Genomic DNA, 17,210 nt, shown 5'->3' with positions numbered 1-17,210 from the left:
TTCGTCTCGCGATTTAGCCTAGGGGTTGTGTAATTAGTTTTGTAATTAGTCTAGGTTTAATACTCCTAATTAGTGTCCAAACATTCGATGTGACGGGGGCTAAAATTTAGCCCCCTCCTCCCAAACGCCCCCTAAGTCTTTCTATCCATCAGTTCACTCGCCAGCAAAATCCGAGCACTGCCTCCCCGAGCGCGCCTCTTCCCGCCGGCGCCGGCGACGCCATGCCGCTTGCCCTTCCCTTCCTCCACCTCCTGCCCAACCCCGCCCCTTTCCATCCCTTCCGGATCCACCGCACCCAACAATCCCACCCCCACCTCCCCCTCCGCACCCGACGCCCCTCGGCTGCGGCGGCGGCCGAAGCAGAGAACCCGTCCGCATCGGTGGACGTCGAGATGGTTCGCGGGCAGGACGGAGTGTGGACGGCGCGGTCCCCGACGGTTGTAGTCCTGTGGGACCTCGACAACAAGCCCCCGCGCGGGCCGCCGTTCCCGGCGGCGACTTCCCTCATCGCCGCCGCCTCCCTCCTGGGCCGCGTCGTCTCCATCTCTGCCTTCGCCAATCGCCACGCCTTCTCCCACCTTCCCGCCTGGGTCGCCGCCGAGCGCCGCGACCGCCGCGCCCTGGACCGCGCTGAGCGCGCGGGGAGCGCCGCCCCTTCCGTGCCCTACTCGTGCGCCGTCTGCGGCCGTCGTTTCCCCACCCGCCCGGACCTAACCCGCCATTTCCGCCAGCTCCACGAGCGGGAGCGCAACAAGAAGCTCTCCCGCCTCCGCTCCCTCAAGGGCAAAAAGCGGCAGAAGTACCGCGAGAGGTTCATCACCGGCAACACCAAGTACGAGGACGCCGCACGGGAGCTCCTCACCCCCAAGGTCGGATACGGGCTCGCCTCCGAGCTCCGTCGCGCGGGCGTCCAAGTCCGCACCGTCTCCGACAAGCCGCAGGCCGCGGACCACGCGCTCAAGCGCCAGGTGAAGCACTGTCTGGCCTGTGGCGTCGACTGGATGGTGCTGGTCTCTGACGACTCTGATTTTACCGATACGGTGCGGAACGCACGCGCCGCCGACCTGAGGACTGTGGTGGTAGGGGACGGGTGCCGCATGCTTGGCAAGGTTGCTGACATTTGGTTGCCATGGGACCGTGTCGAGAATGGTGAGGTTGATGAGGAGATGCTGAGGAGTTGTACATTTCCAGAGTTCGGAGAAGATCAGGAAGATGAGCAGGGTGAGGAGTTCAGATTGGATTGGGATACCAGTGACTTGGACGATGTTGTTGATGATATTGTTGGAATGAGAACCAGTTTGCATGGGGCTGCGGCAATATCTGCATTTGCTGATGAGGATATTACAGATGGTATATTTGGACTTGAATTGAAGGGAGATAGCATGTTTTGGAGTAGTGATGACGAGGAAGAGGATGGTTACTTGTGAGGATTGAGGAACACATGGGTGTTAACAGGTAATCAGTAAACACTTAGATGGATACATTTCTTTTGTTTTCTGTACATCTGAAATGATCAATTGATCATGTATCAGTTAGCAAACTATTGTAGAACTAGCAACTAGATTGTATTCCCTAGAAAATTAACTGGATCATGAATATTGGACCAGCTTGTTTCACTCACTATGTGCTCTCTGTGGCACAGATATTTGGCAACTAAATTGAATTAGTCCACCTCTTTGGTTTTTATTTTTGAGCATGGAGGCAGACTAAATTTGTTCACTTTAGTGATTACACATCATTACAAGTATGTCCGTAGAATTGAAGAAAGCTAGTGTGAAGTTTTCAAGCAGTCATTGGAACAGATAAAATTTCTCCACCTTGCATGCTGCTGGAAGGTCCATTTGTTTTCCTGTGCATTCCACTCAGGTTTCAGAATGAAAGTTTTTTATTTTTTGAAGCAAACTGGCAGGAGCTCTTCTGAGTTTATGTACAAAGAAAGCAACGGGGGCTAACCCCCAACAGCGCCCAGGTGCTACTCAACCCCTTGTCTAGAATGACAGGTCAAACACAAAGGGAGAAAAGACACCACAAAAGTTAAGAGATATGCCCTCCAAAGGCTCCCCTTCTCTGTTCTAGATCCTCCTTGACGCGTTGCGCAACATGGAGTGGTGGCTGAGCCTCGTTTTAAAAAATCCTCCTATTCCGTTCCTTCCAAAGATTCCACATGATGTAGATGCAAACACCGTTGAAAGCCCGCCAGTGGTCCTTTGGAACTGCCTTGGCCACTGCTTCCCACCAGTCCAAGGACTCCACTTGTTGATGCGCCTTAGAATACCTTAGGTGGTGGTGTTTCTTTTTCAGTTTGTGGTTTACATCCCTGAGCGAGTTTTTTTTTCCGTTTTTGCGTGGTCGTGTATCATGGTTGTACATGTTCAAACTTTTCTTCTTAATGAAAAACGTGCTATGCACATCTTAAACGCAATGGACTTAAAGCTAGTTGTTTGAATTTGAGGTGGGATGGTGAATTGTTCCTAGCCAAGGAGATGCATCCAGACTGTGTTGGCGAAAAAGCATCCAAATGTGAAGAACTAACTTCCCATATGCCATACTGATGCATGATTGCTTCGCTCACTGCTATTCTACTTAAGAGTGGAGCTCTTCTTTTCGAGGATCTACTATTTTGTCAAATAATTCAGCCATTGTTCCTTGAAACTTTTACCTGTTCAGGTGGTTTCTGTTCTGTTGGCACTTCAGTGCTTTCAACTTTCAAGGGCTTGGGACTTTCCCCAGACTTTCTTCTCGTTACTTGCAGGTGGTTTCTGTTCTGTTGGCACTTCAGTGCTTTCAACTTTCAAGGGCTTGGGACTTTCCCCAGACTTTCTTCTCGTTACTTCTCACCTCTATTAGCATTGTTGCATATGCTCCAAATTTTGTAGATGCTAACCATCATAATTGTCATGCCAGCATTGTATCTGCTCTTTTTTTTTTCTCCAAACACTTATTTTAGAAACAACATTATCTCCTGCTATTTGTTAATTTTGGCAATTGAAGCCCATGCTATTCAAAGAGATCGCCAGGAACCATGCTCAATTATTTCCTTCTGAACAAAAGAGCATGGAGGTTGGAGAGTATCCAACTATTGATTTCTCTGTGTATAAGTTCATTCACCACCAAAAATTTTGAAAGCTGAACACATTTTCCCAGTTTCGTTATAGAAAATGATCATGTGATTGTGAGAATCCATGCTTTTAGTTCATTAGGGCAGTGCTAGAATGGAAACTGTGGATATGAGACAGAGCGGCTTCCCTCTGTGTTATATGCGAGTAATTAACAGAAAGTCTGATGCCTCTGTTTTATGCGCCTGCTAAGTGCTAACTTCAGGATCCATGCTTACAAAAAACTGAATTTTGAAGCTTAAGTTCGCTTCGGCTTATCAGCCACCAAACAGTGTTTTCCTCTCACAACAAATCAGTCGTTTCAGCTTTTCAGCCGGCTTATAAGCTGAAGCGAACAGGCCAAAGAACAATGGGGGCAAGGATCTGAAAACCCATAAACTGCAGTCCATCTCTTTGCAAGCCTTTCTTTCCCAACAATTTTTTCCCCTGCAGAGTACTGAAGAGCAATTGGCTGCAAACCAGTCGTCTGTATTTTCAGACTTATATCCACTTTTTTTTCTTCTTATTTTGGCTTTCAATACAAGAAGGGGCTGGAGCCTGTTTCCAAAAGGTACTCCAGTTATAAAATAGGTTCAGCGTATTGACATTTTGTCCTGTACTCTCTTAGAGCAACTCCAGTGATAGCACAAATCAAAGCTTCCAAAAATTAAATGAGGTTCTCTCAATTTTTTTAAAAACCATGAAAGTGTCTCCAACTCCAGCAATAGTTTGTATGGATAGAGGGTTCCCTAGAGACCCCTAATGAATGGAGGGTCGAGGGGAAAATTTGAAGGCCTCCCTAAATAGGGAGCAGAGTAGAGGGTCCGCTGAAGTGTATTTTTTTTTTGACTTAGACTCTCTAAGCTTAGAATAGCAGGCTATTTGGAGGGTCTGCTGGAGTTACTCTTGTGATGTTAAAATGTTGTACAAGAGATACATTTCTTCAGGCTACAAAGTCCCGTTAAAGAGGGAGGATTTGTTTATCTGCATCCTGTGTGTTTCTTGAGCGAGCTTTTGAGAGGTTGCAATGTTATGATCCTATGATCGTTAGGGTAAACACCGGCCGGACTGAGTCGGCTCAGAGGGAGACTAAGGTTGGAGTTGGAGAGGGGAGTTTCTTTCCCTTTTCTTGATTGATTCCCAAATGACTGCCGTGCCTCTGTTGATACTGAGCCGGCTGAACCTAACCAACGAGCCTAACATCATAATGTAATCTTATCTTACCCTAACGATCCGATCTGATCTTACTAGTTCTATCTCTTTTAATGGACCCATCGGCCCTTGTCCGACGCCCCATGACACGCAACATCCAAATCTGACGAAGATTAGCCATCCCTGGTACTCATGCTGCAACTTTGGGACAACAACGTGATTCAGGGATGACTGGATTGGGAGATCCAAGGCCGTGATACGGGAAAGATACAAGATACTCGATCTGGAACTTCCCCAACCATAAGCTGTTTGACTTTCTGTTTGAGTTGAGTGGGTCAGTGGGTGGCAGCGGATGTTCGATCATGAAGAACGCATGGGCCCATGAAGTTCAGTTCGGTGGGTGGCGTACTGGCGTCTGGCATCTGCTGCAAAGGATGATTGCTTTTCACAAACTCATTGAAAACCTGATGGATACATACCATAAAAAAGTGCATGGCTGCAAATGCACTTATGTGGCTGTACTTAGTGATTAGTGATTAAGGTCCTGTTTGGATACAAGCTCCTAAAGTTTAGTAGTGTACTAAAGTTTAGGACTCTCAAGTCTTAAAGTTGAGAGTCCTAAACTTTAGTACAGGGCTATTTGGATGGACTATTAATCTTTAGGATCTTAGAAGGAAAATATCATTTTTACCCCTCAATTACTCCTCTAAACTACCCTGCATTGTTCACGTCATTAATGCATGCGAGGGCAATAGGGGTAAAGAGGGACTTGGGGATCACTTTTAGGAGAAATAGGATCCATTAGTACCCCTTGACCCTCCTAATGAAAATGGCCCTCTTATTTAGGGCCTGTTTGGATACACACTCATAATCTTTAGGACTTCACTTTTAGTTCACTTTTAGGACTTGTGCATCCAAACGTATGTCATAAAAGTGCATTCATAATGTTTAGGAGTTGTTTTCATTAGGAGGACCAAACCATCATAATGAGTCATTTTTCTCCTAAAAGTGGTCCCCAACCCATCCTTTACCCCTGTTGCCCCTCCCCTTCTCTCTCCACCGCGCTAGAAACGGAGCAGGGGTGGAGTAATTAGGGGTACAAAAGTCATTTCCCCTCTAACATCCTAAAGATTATGATTCCATCCAAACAGCCCACTCATAAATTTTAGAACTATCAATTTCTAGCTCCTAAACTTTATGAGTGTCCTAAAATTTATGAGGGTGTATCCAAACAGGCCATTAGAAGTGCACTTTTAGAACCCATGTTTGGATGCACAAGTCCTAAAAATGGACTCCTAATCTTTAGAACGGTCTATCCAAACAGACCTTACGAATTTAAGCTGAAGAGAATCTACTTTGTTTGCTGTTTTCTTGGCATCCATGTGATGTTCTCCTTATATAACTGATGACGACTTTTCTGTCCTAACTTTTCCTGGCATAATCTAGTAATCTGTTTGCAACAACTTCGCACCGTCTTTCTCCTTGGGAAACACCAGAAAGTAAAAAAAAAAAACCATGCCGGTCGAAAGAAAAGAAATCACGTACCAGTACTACTATACTAGAGACCTGCCTCAGTGCCACGAACGTGGTTCCGTCATCCGCTGTCCACGCTGCCACCGAACACCTGGGCGGAGGAAGGAACCGTCAGGAAGCACAGCCCCCGTTCACCGACACGAAGCCCCAGTAGCAAACGGCCAAACCGGTGAATGGCCTTCACAGCTTCACTGGCCAGCGTCACACACACTGACGGTGACACCCCAGTCGCTCGATGCATCCATCCTCCCCGTCCTACTCGCCGCATTCCCCGAGCAGGCCCCCTGTGCAGTGTGCACTGCACTGGCCAAGCGGTGTAGTGCAGAGCATGACCCCGGCCGCCCGCCGGCCACCGGCCAACTCCGGCCGCTCAAGGCCGCGCGCCAGACAAAATCCCAAACCGCCCGCCGCCCCGGCCGCGTTGACGAGGAGAAAGAGAAGAAATCCAAGGGCCGGCGCCACGGCGGCAGGGGCATGGCAGGCGGGCCCCTGCGCGCGGGGCGGCAGCGGTGGCATCGGCATCCCGGACCGAAGCGGATAACAACGGCGTCGCGGTCGCCCCCACCCGCCTTGTCAGTCCGGGGGCGGGGCCCGCGCTACGCGACACGGGCGCACGGGGACGCCCCGTGCCCCCGGCCTCTCTCCTCCTCCCCCCACCGTTCTCCCTCCAGTCTCCACACCACCACTTCGCTCGGCTGTCCGCGTCGCCGGCCGCGGCGCCCGCCACGTGGCCGCCGCCCTCCCGCGCATGTCGGCGCGCGCTAGCTGTCCCGTCCTCGTCGGTCGCCGCGGCACCGTTTCGGCCTCGCCCCTACCTGCACGCCTGCTCCCGGTCCATACGGTCCGTCCGTCCATCCGTTGCCTGTCGCCCCTGGCGGCGCGACACGTGGTGCTGCTGGCACGGGAGACGCACGGCGCACCGGCTCGTCGGCGGCCTGGCTCGGCCTCGCGCTAAGACGGTCGCAGTCGTGGGGGTCGCGCGAGGGGTGTGGGCTAGACGACTGATTGATCGCGTCGCTCGCTTAGGCGCGACGCGATTAAGCGAGGAGACTCCAGTCTCCAGGACCCGTTGCGCCACCAGCCAGCGGCGGCGGCCGGGGGGGGCCCGGCCATGCCATGCCAGATTCGGTGCACGCCGCGTTGCCGTCGCCGCTGGACGGACTGGGACTGCAGCCGCCGCCGCCGCCGCCGCCGCCGTCCTCGTAGCTACCTTTTTTGCGGCGTTCAGAACTGGGCGAGCGAGCGTACGTGCCTCTCGCAGCCAGGCCAGGCCAGTTCACTTTGACAGAGAAAGAGAGGGAGGGAGGGTATCTACGTTACATCAATGGACATACAAGTACACGGCGAAAGAAATCATACGCGTCGTCTCGCAACTCATCACTCCGATAGAGATAGAGATAGACACAGAGAGGGCATCCGTTTCCATTCGAGTGCGCGCCGCCGACCACCAATTATTTCGGGCGCACTAATGACCGCACCCGTCACACCCAAACCTAACGATCGAGTAGTTTACTCCCGCTAAACATCCCTGGCGATAAGCTCATGGTCACACTCACAAGCCCCGCGCCGGCCGTCCCTGTCGCCTCTCGCCACACCGCCACACAGGAGCGCGCACCGACTCGCCCCCGCGAAAAATCCCCGGCCGGCACGGCGGCACGCCCTAATCGCCCTCCCACCAACTCACACGCCCCCACGCTAATCCCCACCTGGCCGCAGGCCTAATCCCCTATAGACCCCACCGCTCATAGGCGCAGGAGAAGAGAGAGGGAGGGGGGGGAGGTCAGAGGGGAGAGAGACCAGTAGAAGGAGCAGCGAGCGAGCGAGCGCCCCACACGGCGGCGGCCACTGCGACAGCGAGCTGCTGCCGAATCGGGGGATGGAGAGGGAAGCCACAGCCTTCTACCCGCCGCCCCAGCCGGCGCCGGCCGCCCCCGCCGCGGGGCCGGCCGCGGCGACGGTGGCGGCGGGCACCGGTGCAGCGGGCGGGGGTGTCGGAGGGCACGCGCGCGGCGGAGGCGTTGGAGGGAGGCAGTACCGCGGCGTGCGGATGCGGAAGTGGGGCAAGTGGGTGGCGGAGATCCGGGAGCCAAACAAGCGGTCGCGGATCTGGCTCGGGTCCTACTCCACCGCCGTCGCGGCGGCGCGGGCCTACGACACCGCCGTGTTCTACCTCCGCGGCCGCTCCGCGCGGCTCAACTTCCCCGACCAGCTCGACGGAGCCGCGGTGGCCGACCGCCCCGAGGGCCACAAGGACGGCGGCGGCGGTGGCGCGGGGCTCACCGCCGCCGCCATCCGGAAGAAGGCCGCCGAGGTCGGCGCCCGCGTCGACGCGCTCCACTGCGGCGTCGGCCTCGGCGGCGGCGCTCCTCCGCCACCGCCGCTGTCGACCCACTCCCACCGCCGCCGCGCCAAGAACCCCGACCTCAACCGGGAGCCCACCCCGGACACCTCCGACGACGAGTAAAGCGCGCTGATTTTGTCTTCTCTCCTCCTCCTCCTCCTCCTCCATCTACTAGTCTCTAGTCCTTAGGCAACAACTACTCACCAGAGGAGTAGCTAGCTAGCTAGCCAGTCAGTAGTAGCAGTAAGCAAGCAACCGGAGGTAGCGCCAGGCCAAAACGGATGGGCGTGGGCGGACGCAACGCAAGGTGTTCGGTGGAATGCGGATGAGCTCGGAGGTGGCCAATAATGGAGCCGCGACGTCGCCGTCACCCGTCAGGGCGGGAAGTAGTAGGCAGGAGGAGCCTAGGGTCGTGCGCGACCTGGGTGCTGTTTGGGCCGGAGGCGACGGCGACGGACGGCGACGGCTCGAGCAAGTAGCAGGAGACAGACCGGCCGGTGCGTGTCAGTGTGTGCGGGCATGTAGCTAAGCAAAAGACGGCTATGTACCTCCTCTCCCCTTCACATAAAGATGTGTGTAAAGAAAAAAAAAAGATACCCGGCAAGCAAGATCGACAAGAGCTTCATGAATCTTTTGCTTGTTTCGTGTTTCTGATTCCATGGTGCCATTTGAATTTGGAAGTGGAAACCAACAGCTGTTGTGATCCGAACCTCGGGCCTGTTTGAACGTTGGATTTTCGTGGGAATTTTCAAATTATGAATACCTTGCTCTTGAACTGGCAGTAGAGTTTGAATTAAATTATGAATACCTTGCTCTTGAACTGGCAGTAGAGTTTGAATTTGGAAACCGACAGGTGTTGTTGCAATCGCGACTGAATCTCGGACCTGTTTGGAACGTTGGAATTTCGCGGGAATTTTTCAGGTTACGGATAGTTTACTCTTCGAAGTGGAAGTGCTATTTGAATTTGGAAATTGGCAGGTGTTGCGATCGAATCTCTGACCTGTTCGGAACGTTCGAATTTCGCGAAGGACTTTCAAATTACAAATAATTTGATCTTAAAATGGGGGGATAAAATTCACGTGTTCCAAACCAGGCCTTTGCGACGCTCCCGAGTGAATCTCTGCATGCTGCCGGTGCCATACCGGGCCATATGTGTTTGGCTGAAAGAAGCAGCAATGATTTGCACAAACCAGCTTTAGCAATTAGCATCTCTTATCACGCCTCGGCCCCACGCCGGGAGTGGCCCTCCTCGTGTCACCTGCCGGCGGTGGCGGCAAAGGATGAGGAGGCAGCCACACCCACCAGCCACAGCCAGGGGCGACGGCGTTGGGCTGGCTGACGTCGACGGGCGCACGTTGCGGTGCCGCGCGGGGATTGGCGACCTGGCCGGCGCGGTGGACGGGACGGGCGGCGGACACGGGGGGCCTGCCGTTGCCGTGCCTGCCCTGCCCGTCTCGCGGAAAGCGATAGGCGGTGGCGGTGGGACGTGGGACGGGGTGGGGTGGGCCGGCCGGTTCGGTTCGGGTTCGGCCGTGGGGATGGCGCGAGCCGTGGACGACGACGACGCCACGCCATCGTACATGGGGGTCTCCTCGTCCGCTCGTCGGCGCTGGCCAATGACGCGCGTGTCGGCAATTGATTACGGCGCTCGAGAGCCGCCGCGCGCCGCCCAGGAGCCTGGACGGGAAGATTCGTGGGGGCTCTCCCTGTCTGCGCGGCGCGCGAAGACCAGGACACCAGGTACGGCGCCTGGTCCACGGTGGCGGCACAAAAACTGCCGAGGCACCTTTCAGTCACGGCAGATGCTGCTGCTTTAACCTCCACACACACGACACATGCACGTTCCTTTCAGAATGTTTCTCTCACACCACCGGCGGTGAACAGTGAACATGGCTGATTGGTGATTACACCACTACCATGTTGAGCACAAACGGGCCGTGGCAAATATCTGCCTGTCTAGGGTGTTTGATACGAGGTGCTAAACTTTAGCAGGATCACATCAGGTGTTCGGATGCTAATTAGGAGAACTAAACATGAGTTAATTACAAAACTAGTTGCACAGATGGAATCTAATTCGCGAGACAAATCTATTAAGGCTAATTAATTCATCATTAGCAAATGGTTACTGTAGCACCACATTGTCAAATCATGAGCTAATTAGGTTTAATAGATTCATCTCACGAATTAGACTACATCTGTGCAATTAGTTTTGTAATTAGACTATGTTTAATAATTATAATTAGTATCAAATATCCGATGTAATGGGTGCTAAAGTTTAGCGAGAATATCCAAACACCTCTACTACCAGCTTTCGATCGAGTGCACTGTGTGTGGAAGAACATTCCGATTGGACAGCTGTGGCGGTACCAATCAAAGCGAGTATGGACGGCAACGACCCCGGAAAACGACCGCGTTCTCGCCTACGATCTCGAGGATCCGGCTGGGTCGGCATCACCGCATGAGGCATCAGCTCCCTACGCCAGGCCGGAAAACAAAATCCTCGGAAGCTTTGGAACGGAGCGGGTGGGTGCCGCGTCGCCACTGGATTTCCTCCCGGACACGGACCACTCGTCGATGAGCCCGGGCGCCGGCCAGGACAGAGTTGTTTGACCGGCTCGGTCCGTGCAGTACAGGGTGCAGGCCTCTGACTTTTCCTACAGTTTCTACCCACCAACACCAGGGCACCAAAGGTCAAAGAGTAGAGGTCCAACGGCGGTCAGATTTTCTGGCGTCCCAGCAGGACATAAACTGCTTTTGTTTAGTCTCCGTGCATGTACTTGCCTGCATGGATCGGCATCGGATCATGGTACGGGCAATATTCTAGGCCGTGTCGGTTCCGGATTATCTGAACCTCACCGACGGCGGCATGGCATGGCCCAGTGCAGGCGGACCCACTCAAGTGGTGGGGTCAGCTTCTTCTCCATTCCCCTTGCTACAGTAGAGACAGGGAGAAAAGGGCGAATCGGAGGCAAGTGGAGTGTCCGGCGGCGATTCCGCCAGCTCCCTCCCTCTCCGGCGGCAGAGGTTCCAGGATCTTATTTGCAATTTTTATTTTCTTTAGGGGCCTCTGTGTCAATAGGTCGAAATAGCTTCTCGTATGTACCAGTATCTGTATGAGTCTTTGTACGGTATCCTTAACTTTTAATACAGGTATATGTTTGGTATAAAAAAAACTCGAGGCGCTTGATTGGGGAGCAGTGGGTGGCTCGGCTCTCTCTGGGTCGAGGTGTCCGGCCGCCGGCCAACGATCGCATGCTAAATTAAACCGCGCACGCCGGCCAGTTGTTTTGACTTGTTTCTACCCCGATGTGCGGTGAAGTTTTCGTCTTTTTAGTGCCCTGCGTTGTGTCTCGTTGCGTCACGGCAGATCGAACCGCTAGTTCTCTGAATCGCTGGCTGGTTCTGAGCGAGGATGGCGATACGGCGGCCTTTACCGAAACAGGTCGGAACACGGATCGCTGTCCTGAGTGGAGTCGGCGGCGACGGCGGCGACGCAAGCGGAAGCGGCTGCATGTGGCGGGCGAGAGGAGCGGTGTCTGGTCGTGCACGCCGGCGCTGCCTGGTGCCGTGCGGCTGCATCGTCTCCGCGGATTGGACACCTGCAGGTGGGCTGGGTGGTGTCGAGCTGATCAACCTGCCCTCGGGCTCTGCAACTTGGCGGGGCAACTCGCCAACTCCTCGCGGACCTGGACCAGCTCTGGATGACTGGGTCTGTTCTGTCGCGACATGATCAGGGGTTGATTAGTTGTTCAACGCTTTTGTGCTTTGCCGGCATGGCTGTCTTCCTCTGTCTACGCTTCATTCTTCCATGTCTTGCGGCTCTAGCAAAAATGGCTTGCCACGGAGGGAGACAGGGTGTCTCTTTGCTTGGTAGCCATATATGTAACTAAAACTTTGGTATGCATAATAATCAAAAGATAATACAAACAAATCGGCAAACAATTTTGGCAAGAAATGACTCTACCACATGCATGTAAAGCGGAGACTAAATCGAAAGTTTGGCGAGCCACTGTTGTAGTACATGCCTAAGAAACAATGGCACAAGTGGCAAATTTTGCAAGCAACCAAATATGATCAAAGCAAGTGAGATCGTTTGGCAACTGTGGGGTAAATCCCAAAAAAATGGGTAGGGCGGTGAACATACTTGTCACTTATTAAGGAGCATATCATTGTACACGCGGCGAATAAGTATTTTTACTGGTTGATAAGATGAAACCTCCACAGAGATTGCTCTAACAAGAATTTGGATCCCATGGACTATTACTCCGATGACTCTTCAAGTCTTAACGTCTTCCTTTTACTCACGATTTGGACAAATTGACTCGCATTCTCCGTAAAATGAGGAGGCGCTGATCAAATGAACCATGACATACCACTCTACATTCCCAGTGAGCATACAGTCGATACTTGCAGCAATATTTCGGCAACGAACAGATCGATCCCGTCCCCGTGTGAACGGCGGGCGAGCGAGGTTCAGGCTGTGTTCAGATTCACCTTGCTTAGAAACTAAAGTTTAATCCTTTTTATTTCCTAAATCTCTAAATAGACTTGATTATGGGGACTAAACTTTAGTCCATGAGCCACCAAGAGGTTGCTTATGGGGGCTAAAGTGTACCCTGGACACCCCGCCCTTATTTATGACCTGTCCATGTCCCCCTCACCCCACCCACTCCGCTGCTCCGCTGCCCCCGCCCTCCCTGGCCCCCGCCGGCCCCGATCACCCGCCTACTGCCGCCACCCTTCCCAGCCCCCACCCCGCCGCCAGGCCCCGCCACCCCCGCCACCCGCCCGCCACCACTCCTACCCGCCGGGAGGGCCCCCGCGAGGCCACGTGCGGGGAGGCGTAGGAACACGACACGACCGTCGGTGTCGTAGGACACGCTGTCCTAGGCGTAGCACGCGGTGGCGGTGGGGGAGGAGGAGGGGGACCACGCCGCGCGGAGGCTGGTGCCACCGGCGCCCGTGAGGTTCCTGGCGAGGAGGAGGAGGAGGCGGCTCGGCCATGGAGTGGGAGAAGGAAAAAGGTAGAGGCAGCAATAATTAGGGATAAGTTGGTCATTGTACAACTCATTTAATACCGTTTAGTCAGTAGAACCAAATAGGAAGGGACTAAACTTTAGTCCTGATTATAAAGGGAAACCAAAGGCAGCCTCAACCTGAGCTGTCCACGCACGGATGCCCCCAGCTGTGCAGGCTGACGTTAATTAATTAGTACTGACTTCATCGCCAAGCTGCGCTGATGACGGTAGATGTGTCGATCATATGCGTGTCGGTGTCTGCCGTTTCCAGCAGCAACTGACTTCATCCGCAAGCCATGTTCTTTCTGATGACAATAGTAAATAGACGAGCGTTTAGTCGTCTGTGACTATGAGTCAATATGCTAGTTCATTTTTATACGCCACTACTACTTTTGTTTAGAAATTCAAATAGTTGAAAATGTTGAGTTTCACGTCGATCTATTCATGATCCAGAGAAAGCAAACAAGCTCACTCAGTACCTGCTGCACCGTCCTATTAAAGTACCATCATGGATAAAAGTCCTGGCACTATTTAAAAACTGAGCATTGGTCCTACCTCTAGTATCGGTTAGTTTTTGACCCGGTACTAATGCACATTAGTACCGGGTCTAACGGTTAGTTCCCTAGGAGCCCTCCGTGACCCCTTTAGTACCGATTGGGAGCTCCAACCGGTACTAAGGTCACACATTAGTACCGGGTGAGGAGGCTCCACCTGATACTAATGGGTTACCTTTAGTACCAGTTGGAGCTCCCAACCTTATCCTTTAGATCTCCACCGCCCCCCTATCTACTATCTCTATCCTCTCTCTCTCTCTCTCTCTCTCTCTCTCTCTCTCTCTCTCTCTCTCCCCGCCTCCTTATCCGCTCCCCCTCCCCCTCCCGTCCCTCTCTCTCCTCCTCTCCCGTTGCTGCCCTCGCCCCCTCCCCCTTTGCTCGCCCCTCACTAGCAGTAAGGAGCGGCAGCAGGGCGAGGTGCAGGGTAGTGCTTGGGTGGCGGGGTGAGGTGCGGGGCGTGCGGAGGTGCTTGGCGACGCGCGTGGGTGAAGCAGCGCGCAGGGGAGTGACGGCCAGCCGGAGGCGGCGGGGCGCGACGGTACGACGACGGGGCACATGTATTTTGTTTTTTTTGCTCCGAGGCTGACGGCGGCGGGAGGGTAGCGGGGTTGGGCAAGGAGCAGCGGGAGGGTGGCAGGAGCCGGGCTGAAGGGCGGCGGAATTTTTTTTTTAATTTTTAATACCTACCAGTTATTTGATCCAGCACTAAAGGCCCCCTTTAGTATTTAGTACCGGAGTAGCAATATCGGTTGCACAACCGGTACTAAAGGGGGTTTGGAACCGATACCGAAGGTCCTTTCCTACTTGGGTAATACTCAAGAGGGAAGAATACCAGCAATCAGCAAGAGGGAAGAATACATTACACAGTGTTAGTTGCGACACGTTTAACCCATGCATTTGAAAACCAGCAAGGAGACCCAATGGGATTGAAACCTCAAACACTACTAGCAGTACGTGAACAGGCTTAACTAGACGACCCTAACCCGGCCGGCCACAGACGACGACCGTACACGTATACGGTCGTCACAACGAGGACCGAGTGGCTGGCTATTTTGGACTGGACGCAGACGAAACCTTTGACACGAGATTACACGAACAACTCGGTGCAGCGTGACGAGATAAGATCGCTAACAGCTAGTGCGTAGTGGTAGACTATAGTAGCTATAGCAAGCTGTATGCTCTCGTCATGCTCTCAAGTCTGAACCCACCGAGACGAGCAAAAATACACGCACTGGTCTGATGCACAGAGAGGACAATACTATCATTATTGAGAGTGAGCTAGCCAAGCCATATTATGAGACACACACGGCACACGTAGCTGCTGGCGTACGTGTGCCGTCAGCTACGCGAGGATCTTGAGCCGCTTCACCGACTTCGCAAAGGCCCTGCAGCAAATCAAAATTACCATTATTGCTGTTAGTTTAACAGTGCTGGTGAACTGGTCTTATGCATATGCTGTATATGTACGGAGACGACAAGCGATTGTCTGGCAATGCAACGACTTACTCCCATGGCACGTCTCCGACGAGCAGCCAGTCTCCCTCGCCGTCCTCGTAGGTCACCGCGTAGGGGTGGCCACGGCGGCGCTCGTGCTGGGCCACCTCCCTCTCCTCCTCGGCACCTTTGTTGGCGGCGGACGGGAACATGCGGGCGAGCGTGCGGAGCAGCTCCTCGTACGAGGCGTGGAGGGACACGTCCACCTTCCGCCCGATGGCCACCCCTTCCATCTTCACCTTCACGTACCCGGCCCCGCCGCCGCAGCTTCGCCGGTGCGCGCACTTCACCGGCGGCCACCCCACGAGCCTCTTCCTCCTGCAGGTACACGGCGCGCATGCGTTTCAGCCATCAGCGTAAAGAAACCGTGCTTGCTTGACATGCATGGACGATCGAGCAACCAACACGGCGGTGGCGGCGGCTTGCAGTGGTGTGCGTAGATTGAATTCAGCCACTCACTTGTTGCTCGGTTCATGGTCGAGGACGTCGCGGTTGCCGTCGTCGCCGCCGCCGCCCCCATCGCGCACGAAGAGCGGGAGCGTGGCCTTCTCGGCCCCGCCGAACACCCTCTTCCCGCAGCCACCGCCGAGGAGGCCGTGCGGGTTCGGCGGCGCGAGCCCGAGCTCCAGCTCCATCGCTTCACCTCCCCTTCAGCTCCACGCTAGCCGCGCGCGCGCATACGCGCCGTGATCACAGCTAGCAACCCCTTTGGAGGATACGATAATGCAGCAGGCAGCTAGTTTGAGACAGACTGGAAAACACACACTACCAAGAACCAAGGCCTCGCTAGCTAGACTCTCGATCGACCATGAACAGAGCAGGGATGGAAGCGCGGCGGTGCGCGCTCGTATTTATACATGCGGGTGCGCGGATCGGTGGATCTGGGCGGCGGCGCAGGCAGCCGGCAGTGGCCAGTGGGGGCAGATCCGGGGCCGGGGGAATAAACAAGGGGCCGACAGGGTGTCGGGTGCCCGGGGGACCCGGCCGCGGGCGCGCTGTCCGCCTGCCGCCGCGCGGCGCGGCAGCGCGGGCAAGCCTCGAGCGGTCGAGCTCTCGACGCGCGACCGACACGGTCGCTGCCGTGCCGGACCCCCGCGCGCGCGGGCACCCCCGGGCCCCGGGCGGGGGTGGGCGTGGCCGCGTGGTTTTGGCGTTGCGCGACACGGCATGGGCGCATGGCTGGTGGCCTGGTGCGCGGGTGCCGGGGGAGATGTGCCGTGCCGTGCCGTGGGGTCGTGTGGAGTGGGCACCGGCGCTGGTGGCTTTGCCGAGCGAGCGTGGGGCAGTGGTAGTGGCCCTTGCGCACGCGCGCGGCGGGTCCGGCAAGAGCCTGCTTGCATGGTGCGGTGGCTGGTAAGATTTCTGGGTGATGGTTCTCGTTTATCACCAGTGGCATATGATTGTTGCTCCCGCTTTACTCCCTGACATCCATGATCACGCACATCACTCTTTCCTTGTCCAACGAATTTGAGTAAAGAAATTGGAAATCTCTTTTTTCAATGCTGATAAGAAAAAAAAAACCGAACTGCTGCTAGTACTCAGAATCCATCCGACATTTGTAGACCAAAGAGTGTGGCATACCAAGAACAAATTTAAGGGGGCGTTTTCTTCCCGTGTCTTATTTTTAGCACGTGTCACATCGAATGTTTAGATACTAATTAGGAGTAGTAAACGTAGACTATTTACAAAACCAATTACATAAGTGGAATCTAAACGGCGAGACGAATCTATTAAGCCTAATTAAGCCTAATTAATCCATCATTAGCAAATATTTACTGTAGCAACACATTGTCAAATCATGGACTAATAAGCTTATTAAATTCGTCTCGCCGCGTAGATCCGACCTGAGTACTGGACTCTTTGAACACTAACTTATAAGAACACTACTTATCTGCAATTCATCGGAAGTGACACGTGCGAATCCTTCTACGTCAGACTGAATCTGCATGCTGTGAGTACTCAATGGATTACCAAACTCTTTACGTCGACGACTGTCCCATTATTTGCCAGTCTGGCATGGGTT

At 54.1% G+C, this 17,210-nt stretch overlaps 3 protein-coding genes across 4 annotated transcripts; 2 read left to right on the top strand and 1 right to left on the bottom strand.

The window, feature by feature from the left end:
• The first annotated feature begins 148 nt into the window (after positions 1-148).
• LOC101782541 lies at positions 149-2,414 on the top strand. Of its 2 annotated transcripts, none has more exons than XM_022825695.1 (2): positions 149-1,455; positions 1,910-2,414. In XM_022825695.1, exon 1 carries the CDS (start codon positions 222-224, stop codon positions 1,425-1,427), a length of 1,206 nt encoding a protein of 401 aa, XP_022681430.1. In that variant the 5' UTR covers positions 149-221; the 3' UTR covers positions 1,428-1,455; positions 1,910-2,414. The 2 variants fall into 2 exon arrangements, with proteins under 2 accessions (XP_022681430.1, XP_004964750.1); XM_004964693.2 differs by having other exon boundaries at positions 1,899-2,414.
• A 4,678-nt stretch (positions 2,415-7,092) lies between these two features.
• On the top strand, positions 7,093-8,874 carry LOC101782135 (ethylene-responsive transcription factor ERF008). Its single transcript, XM_004964692.3, has one exon. It carries the CDS (start codon positions 7,657-7,659, stop codon positions 8,242-8,244), a length of 588 nt encoding a protein of 195 aa, XP_004964749.1. The 5' UTR covers positions 7,093-7,656; the 3' UTR covers positions 8,245-8,874.
• A 5,688-nt stretch (positions 8,875-14,562) lies between these two features.
• LOC101781735 (auxin-responsive protein IAA20) lies at positions 14,563-16,128 on the bottom strand. The gene is made up of 3 exons (XM_004964691.3): positions 15,647-16,128; positions 15,200-15,505; positions 14,563-15,078 (listed from the first exon to the last, which is right to left on the bottom strand). The coding sequence occupies exons 1-3, from the start codon at positions 15,820-15,822 to the stop codon at positions 15,036-15,038; spliced, it is 525 nt and encodes a 174-aa protein (XP_004964748.1). The 5' UTR covers positions 15,823-16,128; the 3' UTR covers positions 14,563-15,035.
• Positions 16,129-17,210: the final 1,082 nt, after the last annotated feature.

The sequence above is a fragment of the Setaria italica genome, chromosome IV (assembly GCF_000263155.2).
Source record: "Setaria italica strain Yugu1 chromosome IV, Setaria_italica_v2.0, whole genome shotgun sequence".
In the NCBI taxonomy this organism is placed as follows: domain Eukaryota; kingdom Viridiplantae; phylum Streptophyta; class Magnoliopsida; order Poales; family Poaceae; genus Setaria; species Setaria italica.
Note: the sequence above shows the minus strand (reverse complement) of the source record. Positions and strands in the feature narration are given on the sequence as shown.